General features: G+C 51.3%; 1 protein-coding gene across 3 annotated transcripts in view; it reads left to right on the forward strand.

The window, feature by feature from the left end:
* The first annotated feature begins 498 nt into the window (after nucleotides 1-498).
* The window catches only part of LY86 (lymphocyte antigen 86), a 42991-nt gene continuing 28334 nt past the window's right edge, over nucleotides 499-15155 (forward strand). The window contains exons 1-2 of one of the 3 annotated variants that reach the window (XM_044926730.2): nucleotides 499-748; nucleotides 946-1095. In XM_044926730.2, the coding sequence (XP_044782665.1) occupies nucleotides 640-748; nucleotides 946-1095 (259 nt within the window). In that variant the 5' untranslated portion in view covers nucleotides 499-639. Of the gene's footprint in view, nucleotides 749-895; nucleotides 1096-15155 lie in introns of those variants that run through there. The other 2 variants (XM_025265382.3, XM_044926731.2) reach the window with 2 other exon arrangements.

Raw genomic sequence — 15155 nt, forward strand, 5'->3', positions numbered from 1 at the left:
CAACTCACTTCTCAGGGCTCTTGCCTGCATCTCCTCTCCAGAGACCACAGCAGCTGCCCCCAAGGACACAGCCCTGCTCCCCCAGCTGAAGTCTGAATCCCAGAGTGGAAGCCAGAGCGAAGTGCCAACAGGGCAAGAGCCTCATTCCAGACCTCAGAGGTCCTTCTGCAGCCCCCCAAAGGCCAGACCCCCAGTTCATAACCCACATCAGAGCCCCCTTGGGACAGTATGCCAGTGATCGAAAACACGTAGAGGCCTGTGGTTTCGCTCTCCTGAGTTCACTGCTCTACCAGGGGGCGGGGTTCCAGGGAGGGTGGGTCTGTATGTGGGCAAGGCTGCAAAGAGGGGCCGCTTATAAGAAAGGGAGAGCTGTGGGGAGGGCGGGGCTACAAGGAGGGCGGGGCTTCAAGGAGGGCGGGGTTACAAGGAAGGCTGTTTGCGGCCCAGCCAAAAGGTCACGTGTTACTTGCTGCCCCTTCTCTTTGAGAACAGAAAGTCAAACATCCCCCACCCCAGACCTAGACTAGCCTCGCCTGTTGATTCAAGCTCCAAAGGTTCAGGGAACTGCATTCAAAGGCCCCTGCTAGCTGCCTTTGGACTTCCCTGGTGGCTCAGTAAAGAATCTGAACGCTGCCTGCAATGCAGGAGAACGAGGTTCAATCCCTGGGTGGGGAGGATCCCCTGGAGAAGGAAATGGCAACCCACTCCAGTATTCTTGCCTGGAGAATCCAATGGACAGAGGAGCCTGGTAGGTTATCCAAGTCCCTGGGGTAGCAATGAGTTGGACACCGCTTAGAGACTAAATTACCACCAACGGCCTTTTGCTTCTCACAGTGGTTCCCCAGGAGCATAAAATAGGAGAAGTGAAACTGATTATGTCACTGCTTGATAAGGGGGGAGGAAGCACATGGACGGCACTGTTTATTGGGCCCTGTTATCGTGCAGGTCACACACAGGGTCTCCACGCCATGAAAGGGTTCGCAGCTGCCCTCCTCATCTGGACTCTGCTGTCTCCCCGGAGAGCTGGCGGGGAGGCCTGGCCCACGCACACGGCCTGCAGGAACGGGAATCTGCAAGTGCTCTACCAGAGCTGCGGTAAGTGCTTTCTGAACGTCGGTTTCTGTTTACGGGGAAGGCAAGGCCCACACGTGTGAGATGCTTGAGCGCTTTATGGGAGTGGGGGAAGGGCAGGGAGACAGCGGATGAATGGGTAGGTGTGGACCACAGGAAGCCCTGGGCAGAGAAGCTGTCTGGCGGGAGAGAGCTGGAGAGCACGACCAGAGGGCCAGAAAAGCACAGTGACTCTCTAGATCAGAAGGGATCTTGCAATGCGGAAGACCTGGGTTCGATCCCTGGGTCAGAGAAGAGAGGTGGCTACCCACTCCAGTATTCTTGCCTGGAGAATTCCATGGACAGAGGGTCCTAGCGGGCTACCACGCATACGATCACTAACCTCACAGAGCCCGAAAAAGAGCAGACTGACCGGTGAGTCTACCAAGTCATGAAACCTTGCCAGTTCAGGATCAGGAAGAGAAGCTTCCATCAGTTCAGTTCAGTCACTCAGTCGTGTCCAACTCTGCGACCCCGTGGACAGAAGCACACCAGGCTTTCCTGTCCATCATGAACTCCCGGAGCTTGCTCAAACTCATGTCCACTGAGTCAGTGATGCCATCGTGGTGAAGCTTCCATGACCTCCCCCGACTGCTCACCCGGGGCTCCTCTCCAGGTTACGTTGTTTGTGAGTCGAGTGAAAAGATGGTTTATGACAAAGGAGAAGACTCCTGTCCTTCTGATGATGCTGCCAGAACTCCTCTCACAGCAGCAACGTCATTTATTCATTCAACAAACACTTATCCAGCTGCTGCCAATGCCACAGTTTTCTCTAGCTCTGGACATGATAAGAGGAATGAGCCAAGGCTGTTACCCCACCGGTCAAGCGTAGACAGCAACCAGAACGCAGCCTAGTGAATAGAGCGCAGGAAGCTGCCGTGGTCAGGGTCTGAGCCGAGTCTTTGGAGGGTATGTTTGTTTTCTGGGGCCATCAAAACACCACGGGCCGAGGGGCTTCGACAGTAGAGGCTGCAAGTCTTGCAAGACCAAGGTACCAGCAGGACTCGTTGCTCCTGGGCTTGCAGGTGGCCTCCTTCTCCTCCTGTCTTCACCTGCTCTTTGTTCTGTGCCCACATGTTCCTCGTGTGTCTGTGTCCATTCTCATGAGGATATCAGTCATAGTGGATTAAGGCCCACCCATTCAGGAAGATCCCCTGGAGCAGGAAGTGGCAACCCACTCCAGGAGTCTTGCCTGGAAAGTCCCATGGACAGGGGAGCCTGGCAGGCTACAGTCCATGGGGTCGCAAGGAACCAGACAGGACTGGGTGGCTGAGCACATATACGCATGTTCAGTTCATAAAGGGGGCCTGAGTGGGGAGAAATGAGCCCAGTCTCAGGATCGCATGTTGAATGAAGATGAGAGGGACTGGCTCACGAAGTTATGACCTTGTGAAACATGACATCTTGGCGGTAGACAGGGGGCAACATGCTGCTCAGACTGTAGGCAGTGGAAAGCAGATGCCCTTTAAGTACCCAAGCCGGCCCCACAGTATGCCGAGGAGGGGCATCAGTGTTACACTGAGCAGAAGCTGGGCCCTATGACTGGCACCCAAGGAGCTGCCTCACAGATGTCCAGACTTGACTCTTTTAAAAAGAGGGAACATCGAAGATTGAAATACACATACACACACACACAAATTTTGTTTAATGTAGAAGAGAAGGAAAGACTGGGTGCTGGAAGTGTTCATCGCCTTCCTCTTGTTCTTCCCTTGGGGATGGGATGCTTTCTCCTGGCATCTGTTCATCTTCAGGGCAGGATGAGAAGCAAAGCTTGAGATGAATGCACCGCTCAGGATTTGTTTTTCTAGTTCACCCTCCCAGGTTGCCATGGCTGGTCCACCCCTCAGACCAGCCTGCAGCCTGCGTCCAAGCCTGGCAACCACCTCTCCCGCCGCTGCCAGGAGCAGATGCTCCAGGGAAATGGATGGTGTCGCTGCTGCCTGGGGAGAACCCCTCCTTCTGAAGGGGCAGCTGCTCTGTGGAGTCAATGAATGCTGGTCACAGCCTTGCTCTAAGCACTCAGTGGAAGGAATGAGGGAGACGTAGTTCTGGTCCAAGAGCAGCAGGAGCAGGAGCCAAGCAACAGGGTAAACGCCTCGTGGGAAGCGCTGGACTAGAGACGGTGTCCTGCACCAGGGATGTGATGATGGCTGGAGAGGGTGAGGCTGAGTCTAAGCCACCAGGGAACCTGTCCTCAAGCTTGAGTTCAACCATTTAGGATGATGAGAATAGTGATTACAAAATCTCATGTTCATAAAGGCTATATGTGTTAGGCGTCAGACTAAGTACTTTCTAAACGTTATTTTTATCTACAGATGTGTAAACTGAGGGTGCATGCTAAGTCACTTCAGTCGTGTCTGACTCTTTGCCACCCCATGGACTGCAGCCCGCCAGGCTCCTATGTCCATGGGATTCTCCAGGCAAAAATACTGGAGTGGGTTGCTGTGCCCTCCTCCAGGGGATCTTCCAACCCAGGGATCGAACCCAGGTCTCCCGCATTGCAGGCAGATTCTTTGCCATCTGAGCCACCAGGGAAGCCTGAGAATACTGGAGTGGGTTGCCATGCCCTCCTCCAGGGGATCTCCCGGGACCAGGGATGAAACCTTGTGTCAGACATGATGAGCAGTAAAACAACAGCCACCTGAGGGTGAGTGACGTCAGATAGCTTTTCCGACGCCACCGGTGGCAGTGGCAGAGGCAGAGTGGCGCCTCCAGGGGCACAGGACAGGCATGAAGCAAGTATCTGTGGCATTAAAATGCATTGATTCCAGGCCACTCTGAATCAACTGGCGTCTAGAATGTTGTCAGAAGGCAAATGGCCTAGGGGTGGGAGCGGGAAGGAGCATTTAGGCCGAGGAGGACCGTGTGAGTGAAGGCTGGGGAGCAGGTTTAGCCTCGGGGGCTGGGGAAGGGCTGGGACACGGGGGAGGGTGAGCGATGAGGCGGGAAGGGTGAGCAGAGCCCAGGGGTGATGGGTGACTTTAATGTGTCAGTGTGACCAGGGCCCGGGATGCTCAGATGGCTGGTTAAGCATCATGTCCGGGGTGTCTCTGAGAGGTTTCCAGAGGAGATGAGCACTGGCGCGGTGGACTGAGTAAAGCCGATGGTCCTCCCGGTGCGGGCGGGCAGCTCCCAACCTGTGAGGCCTGACGCCCGCACAAAGGCGGGGGCAGGGAGTACTCACTCTCTGCCTGACTGCGAGGCTGGGGTGCCCATCTCCCACCTGCAGTGCCCCCACCCCGGGTCTCAGGCCTTCAGGCCACACCACCGGCCTTCCTGGGGCTCCGGCTCACAGATGGCAGACTCTGAACATCTCAGGTTCCATCATCACACGAGCCTACACCGTGTAACAAGTCTCTTTCTAGGACAAATACAGATGTGTGTCATGATCACCAACACGTCATGACCTGTGTGGGGGTTAGAAAAGAATCTACAGGCAGGATGAAAGGAGAATAAAGTTTATTAGAGTGGGAGACGCTCTTAGAACAGCGGGCTGGCTCCAGGGAGAGCCAACCCTTTCAAGGGCTAGTAGCCAATGTTTATAGCCTCAAAACAGAAAAAATTCCTACTGGAAAGGGTGGCATTAGGTGATGGGTTAAGATGTTATAGGGTGGCTAACAGGGTAGAAATTTTACCTAGTATGGAGTCAGGGAACTGGCCACTGGCCGGAGGCTCATGGCAGCAGTTGCTATGAGTTCGGTCAGTTCCAGAGATGTTTGTCCTGTGACCTTGGTACAGGATTCCACACGGAGGGCATAGGTTCAATCCCTGGTCTGGGAACTAAGATCCTCTATGATGCATGGTGCAGCAAAAGAAAAAAAAAAAAATCCAGGAAGGAATTGCTGGGAGCCTACATTAGCATCATTCCAACATCCTTAATGTCAGAGGGAGACTTTGATGTACACCGGGGTCAGCAGAGAGGAAAGTGGTGTCCTGGGAGCTCCCCCAGAGATGGGTCTCCCTCCTATCTTGCCAGCTATCGAGCTGTGGGGGACCAAATGGCTGCACCCCCTCCCCGATGGAGAAGCCCCCTCAGCTACTGCCTTTGCTGCAGGACAGACTCTCAAGGAATCCCACCAGTGAGGCCTGTAAAGACTGTGCTGTGATGCTGCATCCAGGCCTGGGCTTTAGACGTCCTTGGGCACAGGGGGCTCCTGGAATCCCTGTACAGGTGTGTTCACATCACGATCGTCCACGGATGGAGAAGAATCAGCAATCAAGGATTCGCTGTCTTCCGGGTTTAGCGCTCCCTTTCCCCCTTCTCTGCTCGTTTTATAATCTCAGTGGGAAGGGGAGATCATAGGCTAGAAACTGTTCTGAACAATGTAAAAATCCTCAAGGTGAAAGAAGGAGCTTCACAAGCAGTTACTGGGTGCTGGGCTTAGACCAGGAAGTGAGCAGAAGTGTCTGAAAAAGCAGAAGTCCTGCCCCATCCAAATGCTGGTGCTGCTGCAGAGAAGAGGGTGACAGTCTTTACTAAAGCAAAAGGGGGAATTAAAGCAGTTGAGGGGCCTTTCTTCTGTTAAATCCTAGGGCAGTTTCCAGGGCCAGAAAAAACCCAGGGCCCCCCCTCGCATACCTGCCCGAACGTCCACCAGTGTGGTTATTTCTGCTTCTGTCACATAAAGACGGGAGGTGGATCACGAGAGTGCAGGTGATGAGAGGATGAACCAGAGATTGGGGGAAACAGAGCCAGGAGGGGAATAACGAAGCCAGCACGTGGGGGCAGGGAGGTCGGGAAACTTACAACAGGGGAGGCCGTGTGAGGCCTAAGAGCTTGGGGTCTGGAGTCCGCAAACCTCACTCCAGCCCCTGGGCCATCCTGTTACCTCTCCAGTGATAGTCAAGAAGGTATGTGAGTTTCTTGCCGTGGCGGTAACAAGGTACCACTTGACACTTAGCGGCTTTAAAGGATTCTTAAATCCTGAGAGTTTTGGAGGCCAGGAGTCCAAAGTCAGTTTTGCTGGGTCCAAGGGGACCCTCCCTCGAACTCCCCAGGAGAGGAGACCTTCCTCGCCTCTTCCAGCGTCTGCATCCCTGCCTCACAGCCCCTTCCTGCATTTCCAAAGCCAGCAGCACAGTGCCTGGCCTCTGCGGTCACATCCCTTCCTTCTTCTGTGTCCTGTCTCCCTCAGCCTCCCTCTTGGGAGGCCCCCTGAGATTAGGATGATCTCACAGTCTCAGGATCCTTAGCTTCGTCACTTCTGCACAGTCCTCTGTGCTACCTGAGGGAACCCTCACAGATCCTGGGGATGGAGACATGGATATCTTTGGGAACCATTCTCCAGCCCACTGCACTAGGGATAAGAACCTTATCAGCATCTCAGGGCTGTGTGAGAATCAATTGAAATGTGATGAGCACATACTAAGCGCTCAATAAATCTTTGCTGCTGGTGACTTGTGAGATACTTCACAGTCACTAGGGGTATATTTGACTACAAGCTTCCTACAAGTTGGTACTTCCCTGGTGGCTCAGACAGTCAAGAATCTGCCTGCAATATGGGAGACCTGGGTTCGATCCCTAGGTCAGAAAGATCCCCAGGAGAATGGAATGGCAACCCACTCCAGTATTCTTGCCTGGGAAATCCCATGGACAGAGGAATCTGGAAGGCTACATCCATGGGGCTGCAAGGAGCTGGACATGACTGAGCAACTAACGTTACACCGTTTACAAAATCAAACCAGTTTTTAAGGAGATGTCCAGCTTTTCCTGACCCTGGGATAAGCCGTGAGGAATTTCTCCGTAGCGTAGATGTTACCCTGGACAGCATTTCCACAGGCAAAGCCGCAGTGACTCATGCCTGGTGCCCTCAGCGTGGACCAAGGGCTCGTCACCAAAATGCAACTGGAGATGATTTTGCAAAGGGCTGCAGTGGAAGCCTCTCTGAGTGTGGCACTTGCAGGTCTGGGTTGCTCAAGGGGGAGTTGGGTGCCCATAGGAATGAGTGAGCTACACGTGGTCCAGGACTCACTGCATCATAAACGTCACTGTGGCCGTTGCTGCTGTTACTGCTGTGATGGGCTTTTGGTAAGAGTTGGAGCAGCTGTATTTTCTGACAACAGCCTTGAGTGTAGATCCTAGTGTTGTAAGTTAACATGCCTTGACATCAACCAGACAAAGAGGACGGTCAGAAAAAGTAAGAGACGTGTATATAGGTGGGGAACAGGTGTTCCCCTCCAAACCTCAATCCCAAACAACGGTTCAGGAGAGGAGGTTAACTGAAAGAAAAGGGCCACCCGCCCAGGAACTGTGTGCCATCTGGCTAGGTTCCTTCTCTGGGAAGCTGTGTGATGCTCCAGGACTTCCCTCTAGGATGTAGAGTAGCCGAGTGAGCATCCCAGGAGCCCTCTGCGGTCCTCCAGGGACCAAGCGCGTCCATCTGGGATCTGGGTGCCGCCCCGGGGGGGGGGGCATTCCTGTGCAGCAGGCAAAGGGCAAGCTGGCACTGTGAAGGACCCACCTCCTTGCGAGGGACTCAACAAGGCTGAGCTGTGCCTCCGCGCCTTCTTGAGAGTCTGCGCCAGTTTCCTCCGCAGAGCCTCTCCGCCTCCGGAACAGAAAGGGGTGGGGGGCGGTAACCAGCCAATGGCCGGGAAGAGGAAGAAAAAGATCCGGGGCCCATAAGGCGCAGCTTCCAAGCCTCCAGTTCAGTTCAGTTCAATCGCTCAAATCGTGTTTGACTCTTTGTGACCCCATGAATCGCAGCACGCCAGGCCTCCCTGTCCATCACCAACTCCTGGAGTTCACTCAAACTCATGTCCATCGAGTCGGTGATGCCATCCAGCCATCTCATCCTCTGTTGTCCCCTTCTCCTCCTGCACCCAATCCCTCCCAGCATCAGAGTCTTTTCCAATGAGTCAGCTCTTCGCATGAGGTGGCCAAAGTACTGGAGTTTCAGCTTTAGCCTCAGTCCTTCCAATGAACACCCAGGACTGACCTCCTTTAGAATGGACTAGTTGAATCTCTTTGCAGTCCAAGGGACTCTCAAGAGTCTTCTCCAACACCACAGTTCAAAAGCATCAATTCTTCGGTGCTCAGCTTTCTTCACAGTCCAACTCTCACATCCATACATGACCACTGGAAAAACCATAGCCTTGACTAGACAGACCTTTGTTGGCAAAGTAATGTCTCTGCTTTTGAATATGCTATCTAGGTTGGTCATAACTTTCCTTCCAAGCAGTAAGCGTCTTTTAATTTCATGGCTGCAATCACCATCTGCACTGATTTTGGAGCCCCCAAAAATAAAGTCTGACACTGTTTCCCCTGTTTCCCCATCTATTTCCCATGAAGTGATGGGACTGGATGCCATGATCTTCGTTTTCTGAATGTTGAGCTTTAAGCCAACTGTTTCACTGTCCTCTTTCACTTTCATCAAGAGGCTTTTTAGTTCCTCTTCACTTTCTGCCATAAGGGTGGTGTCATCTGCATATCTAAGGTTATTGATATTTCTCCCGGCAATCTTAACTCCAGCTTGTGCTTCTTCCAGCCCAGCGTTTCTCATGATGTACTCTGAATATAAGTTAAATAAGCAGGGTGACAACATACAGCCTTGACGTACTCCTTTTCCTATTTGGAACCAGTCTGTTGTTCCATGTCCAGTTCCAACTGTTGCTTCCTGACCTGCATACAGGTTTCTCAAGAGAAATCCAAGCCTCCAGTGGGGTGTTAACCCTGCTCCCGGGAGCACAGTGAGGTCAGTGGGGGGTTCACCCTGCTGCCAGGAGCACAGTGAAGTCAGTTCGGGTTCACCCTGGCTGCCGCGAGCACAGTGAAGGCAGTGGGCTCCCCTGAGTGCGGCCTGGCCTCTCTCCTCTGGCCGGGTGGGTGCTGCGTGAGCCCCAGGAGAAATCCAGAGGAGCACAATCAGGGCTCCCTTCAGCTGTTCACCCTTAGCATCCTTTCCCGTAGCTGGGGCCTTTCTATTCGGGGGTCTTCTCTGTTTTAGTGTTCAATTCTATTAAGAGGTTTTCCTGGTGGTTCAGTCAATAAAGAATCCAGTGAGAGGGATGAGGGTTTGATCCCTGGGTCAGGAAGATCCCCTCGAGAAGGAAATGGCAACCCACTCCAGTATTCTTGCCTGGAGAATTCCATGGACAGAGGAGCCTGGCCACAGTGCTTGAGGTCACAAGAGTTCCACACAGTTGTAGCAACTAAACCGCCACCATGTTCTATTAAAATATCCCTTTAAACAATTAAACTCTATTTGCGTAACCAAAGCTTTGTAAATTTAAAAAATTGGTTTTATCACAGGCATACATCCATGGGTCACAAACTTACTAGTAGAATTGTCTTAAGCAGGTAAACAAATACAACCAATTTCCTTAAATGCTTTAAAATCTTTAAAATCAGACAAAGTAAGCACAGGTTATCACACTGACTGTTCACTTACTAGGACCCTTTTCTTAAACTAGTGTCAAGATATTGGTTGTTCAGTCACTCGGTCATGTCCAATTCTTTAGACATGACCCAATCCAACTTCCCTGTCCTTCACCATCTCCTGGAACTTCTTCAAACTCATGTCTATTGAGTCCGTGATGCCATCCAACCATCTCTTCTGTGGATTTTACTTAATCATCTCTACACCGATATTTATTCTTCCTTGTATTCTTACTTTTTTTGGAGTTATAGCAATGAAAGTGTGAAAGTGTTAGTCACTCAGTTATGTCCAGCTCTTTGCGACCCCACGGACTGTAAGCCCGCCAGGCTCCCCATCCACAGAATTCTCCAGGCTTGAATACTGGAGTGGGTAGCCAATCCTTTCTCCAGGGGATCTTCCCGACCCAGAGATCAAACCCAGGTCTCCCGCATTGCAGGTAGATTCTTTACCATCTGAGCCACGAGGGAAGCCCAATTATAGCAATACCTAGGTCAGTATTTTCCAAGGGTATGTTCCAGAACAAACATAAAGCCTATCATTCAGACTAGCCAGGACAAAGGTTTTAAGTTACCAATCAATTGATCCTGGGCCTGGTCGGCCAGCAAGTTGACGTCTCTGCACTTGAACTTGACCTATTACATCCTGAAGACCTTTCAGCCCCTTCCTGTCTCAGGGCTCCCTGTGTCCTGCTACTTCTCCGGCCACTGATGAGTGTTTCTCTGGGTCATTGTGAAGCCACCGTAGCATCATTATGCATCGACCTGGCCTGTCAGCATTGCTGGAAACATACACCTACCACCCTGATGTCAGAAATACAGTGAGGGGATCATTTAGCAGCCACGGCGGATTTTATCTTCTGCACAGCTGAGGCTCACCTTAACATATTTAGCAAACTTATTCTCTTAGAACATAGCACTGGGTTATCTTTTTACTTTGTGTTTGCTGATGCTGGTTTGACTCTCGCCCAGCTTTCAGTCCAATTTTTACATAAGACCACTTGAGCTGATCAATCCTTCTGTTTTAATTTTTTCCAAGCCCTTGTGTTCATATATATATTTATACACATTTTATATATATATACACACACACACACATATATATTTTTTCCTGGCTTATTCACGATGTTTTGTCTTCACTCCTACCTACTTACAAAGATAGAAACAAATCCCGTGGTTCACTCTAGCCTATCCAAACTGGTGGAAACGTTCTGGATCCCCAAAGAACTAGAACAAGGCTTCATGCCCATCCAGTGTTTGTGATGTGATGCAACTTCCTTCTCGTGTATGCCCAGGCTGCCTCACCCAGACAGGCCTGAGAAGTGACTCGGAAAGACAGAATCCCCAGAGATGACGTCTTCAGGAGCCCCACACGGCGGGCATTGCCTTTCTTCCTGGTCCCAGAATCTGCCTGGTGTCACCCAAGTCCGCAGAAGGGAGCAAGTCCCTGGTGGCCCCCTCCCAACTGCCCCCTCCTGGTCAGAGAAGGCATTACAGCCGCCCGCCCCCGGCATCGGCTCTCAGTCTTTTTCCAGCTCCAAGGCCAGCACAGAGGACTTGGTCTCTCCAACTGCGGTCTGCAGAGGCTGTGAAGCGGCAGGCGGAGTGGAAGGAGGCACGCTCCAGCCTGGGCGGGGTTCCTAGAGCAGCTGCTGGGTTCCGCCTCACGCTCTGTGGGGCTCAGGCGTCCGTCCCTGACCGGGGCCTTGTGGCCGTCTACTGTGGTCCTGGATGTTACTTGGCCTTGAAAGGAGCCTGGCAGCCAGGATCTGTCCATGACGACGTATTTCTCCACAAGCCTGGTGCTCTGCAGGCATATGGGGAGGGGTCAGCATCCTTCTACCCCCACCCCCGCACCCAGCAGGCACAGGGCAGACAGGGGATCTCTTACAGAACTTGGAAACGTTCTGGCCAGACAGAACCCCAGGGCTTCATTCCAAGCGTCTCCTCGTCCAGAAGAGGAAACTTGGAGCCAGGGAAACAGAGTGTTCTGACCACAAGCCACGGAGCAGCGTGGCCGCAGCTGTGTCCCTGAACCCTCCCGGGCAGCCCTGCCTCCTGTCTCCTGTGTGAACACCAGGGTGTGAAACGTGCCCCATCATGGCACGTACACTGCGACCAGACCCTCTCCTTCCTACTCACACCCCGATCCTCTTTCTAGGCAGGCCTTCTCTGAAAGCCATGTGCCCACATCCCTTCCTGCCAGGCCCCGGCAAAACAAGACCCTCTGTGTCTGCAAGACCTGAGGGGGCTCTCTTACAACACTGAGAGGACCATTTAGTTCCATAAAGGTTCTATCGCTGCCAACTGTACATAGAAGTGGCATGGTTCTAGAGAACAGTGAAGGCAATGCTTGTTTAGGAGGAAAGCTGCCTTCTCCTGTGGTATGAGCCCCATCGAGAGTTCTAGCAGTACTTAGGAAGCAGATGACCGTCACAGAGGACAATGATGAAAATAGGAAAGGTCACTCGTACCCCGAAGCCCCACAGCTTGATGCCAGCAGCCAGCTTCTTCTGGTCCCTTCTCCATGTGTACAAAAGCTTGCTGAGAGCAGCCAGCTTCTGGCATCAAGGAAGATGCCCAAGTCCCACCTGCCTCACCTGGGATCGGCAGGCTCGGGTCTAGATCCTGGATGGTGCCTATTCTGGAAGCACAGCACTGGAGCCCTGGTTCTCTGGCATCTAAATTCCAGTCTGGCCAGCACGGAGCTGCTAGAATCCAAGCCGGATGGAGAGTGGGCAGGAAGATCCTCTCCCAGGGAGCACAGCTTTCCTGCCTCACACTTAGCTTCAGTTTTAACTAAACGAAAGAGCAACTCTTGTGTCAGTGAATATGCACATTTCAAAAAAAAAAAATCCCGGAGGAGAACAGAGCATTGCCAGTGGCTCTTGGTTTATTTGAAGCAGCGGTTGAACAGCAAGTATCGTGTCCAATCGTGCCTGAGGTTTTAGAGCCAGTCGCCAAAACAAGGAGCAGGAGGCGCCTGTGCAAACGCTGCTGATTCCCAGGGTCTCAGGGACGCCGCCTTCCTGGGGGAGCGGACCTTCAGGAAGGCAGTGATGGAGAAGCCAGAGAGCGGAGACCACTGTTCCCTTCCTGCTTGACTCGTCATTGCCTTACCTCTCACCCACTCCAGAGCCCGAGTCAGATGCTCAAACACCTTCATGGAAAAGGCAAGTTGTGAAGGAAGGGGGTCAGTTGTAACACACAGTAAAAGTTGCAAGGACTAGAGGTCATCTCATCTCAAGGAGGAAACTACCGTTCCGCTCCATTTGATCTCCAGGAGGGATTTGGAGACCTAAGACACCCAATCTTCTCCTTTTTCGAACGAAAAGCTCCTAATCGAGAAGCACCGCCTCCTGATGTATGAACATGGCAGCTGGCCTAGGTGCTCCTTAGCCTCGTGAGGCAGCGACACAGCTCTGAGAGCTAGGGGTGAATCAGGCTCTAGCAGTTTACAGCCTCGCTGTAGAGAGAGGAGATGTTAGTCTGGTCACACCTTTTTTTTTAGATACCTAGTCCTGAAGGCCTTCTCTTCCTGGATGCAGAACATCTCAAAAAAAAGCATCTTACTGTTCAGTTTTACCTTCACTATCCTCTGTATCAAAGTGATATCACCACATGAATCCCCAAGAATTACAAATATGTAAGTTAGGTATGTGTGTGTGTGTGTGCTCAGGCATGTCCGGCTCTTTCACGACCCTATGGACTGTAACCCGCCAGGCTCATCTGTCTGTGGGATTTCCCAGGAAAGAATATGGAAGTGGGTTGTCATTTCCTCCTCTAGGGGATCTTCCCAACCCAGGGATTAAACCCATGTTTCTTGCGTCTCCTGCATTGGCAGGCAGATCCTTTACCACTAATGCAAAGCCCCCAAAATAAGGAATCCACTTACTCAATTTAGAGTGTTCTTGCTAGCCCAAGAATCGAGTGTTCAAGCATGTCCAGGTCATGCTATTTCCGTCAGCACCCCAACACCTGACATTGCTGGTTAGATTTTGACCCAAATCTGTTGAACTGTTTCTTGCTACCTACAGTCATCACTAAAATGTGTATTTCTATTTAAAAAAGGCAAGAAAGCAGGAGGCCTGAATATGAACCACTCTGAAGATAAAACTATTTCTTTGCTGTTATCTTTGAGTCCACAACATTTAGCACCATATACGTCATCAATAGTCATTACAAATTAGTGAAGTAGGTTTAAGTTATAGGGTTTCCTGAGAAATGACCAGTGACACAAGGAATCAAGTGCAAATTTATTTGAGAAATGATTCTTGGAAGAACCAAAAAAGAGTGAAGAAGTGATTCAGGGAAGAAAAGGAAGCCAATCCAGGTGACCACTGTGGGCAGCTGAAGCCCAGTCCTTCTGGGGCTCCTGGGAGACCCGTGAGACATGCCCTGGGGCGGTCAGATCTGAAGGGAGAGGGAACTGGAGTGTTGGTCTGGCAACTTCTGTGTGTCATGGTGGTTCCTGGGTACGTTGTTTCCCCAGCACGTCTGGCCTGACTGTGTACAGAACAAACTCACTCCCACACCCAGAGAAAGCCCTCAGGCAGAGCCATGGAACTTTCAGGAAGACTTTGGAGAGAATAATGCCCTGCTGCAGTGTCCTTGTCCCTTGAAATCCCTCGCATACACAAGAGCATCCGTAAGCAGGACACTGGTGAGAGAGACCAAGACAGCCCATAAAAAATGACCAGCGCATCCTGGAACGGGCACGCTGCGGCCTCCACAGGATGGAAAACTGTCTTGCTATAAAATCTGTGGGTAAAATGTGACACAGATCTTTCTACACACATAGCTGAGCTTGCCTGAAAGAACGGGAGATCTCTGGGAGCCAGAACGGAAAGAAAGCACAAACACAGGGTACAGAGGGCACTGAGGTTGTGTCTGGCTCAGGCCCTGAGTCAGTCTCCATGAGCCAGAACGCAGCTTCAGCAGCCGTGTGGGCGTCTGGTCACCATGGCCTGTGTGGTGCAAAATGGGAATTGATCCCATCATGAAGCTGGGACCTGCTGAGAGTGATAGCCCCAATAAACAGTGGATGAGAAACAAAGGAACTTATCGGACTCTGTGCAGCCTCTGGAGGAAGTAACACTTCTGTGAGAACCAGGAGCTCCATACCTGATATCAATACAGTTTTGAGGCTCAAGTGTGTAGTCCCTTCATGATCCAGGAAATCCCAAATCTAGAAATCACATTAAAGTGGGCCTCACCTGGGAATACCTGAGACATATTGGCAGAAGAAAATGTCAGTTTTCTCCAGAGGAACACCTACTCTCAATTTAACTTTCACACGATTTCTGAAGATTCAGCTTACAATCCAAAATTTAAAACCACAAGGAAATAAACCACTATAAGGCAAAGGCAGCAGAAAAACAAAACGCAGAATTCTACCCCGAATACATTAGATTTGGAAAATGTGAGATACAGACTGTAAAAGAGAGAACACCTGATTTGTTTAAAGAAGTGAAAGAGAGAATCTAAAACACGAGAAAGGAAAAACAGAACGTCAAAAAAAAAAACCTGAACGATTTGACAAAGAATCAACAGAAGCCCTTAAAATATTTAATTGTTGAAATAAAAAGCCTCATGGCTAGGGTAGAACACAGATTTAAAAATAGCTTATGGAGAGGGATCCTCCCTGGTGATCCAGTGGCTGAGATTCCAT

Source organism: Bubalus bubalis, chromosome 2 (assembly GCF_019923935.1).
Source record: "Bubalus bubalis isolate 160015118507 breed Murrah chromosome 2, NDDB_SH_1, whole genome shotgun sequence".
Taxonomy (NCBI): Eukaryota; Metazoa; Chordata; class Mammalia; order Artiodactyla; family Bovidae; genus Bubalus; species Bubalus bubalis.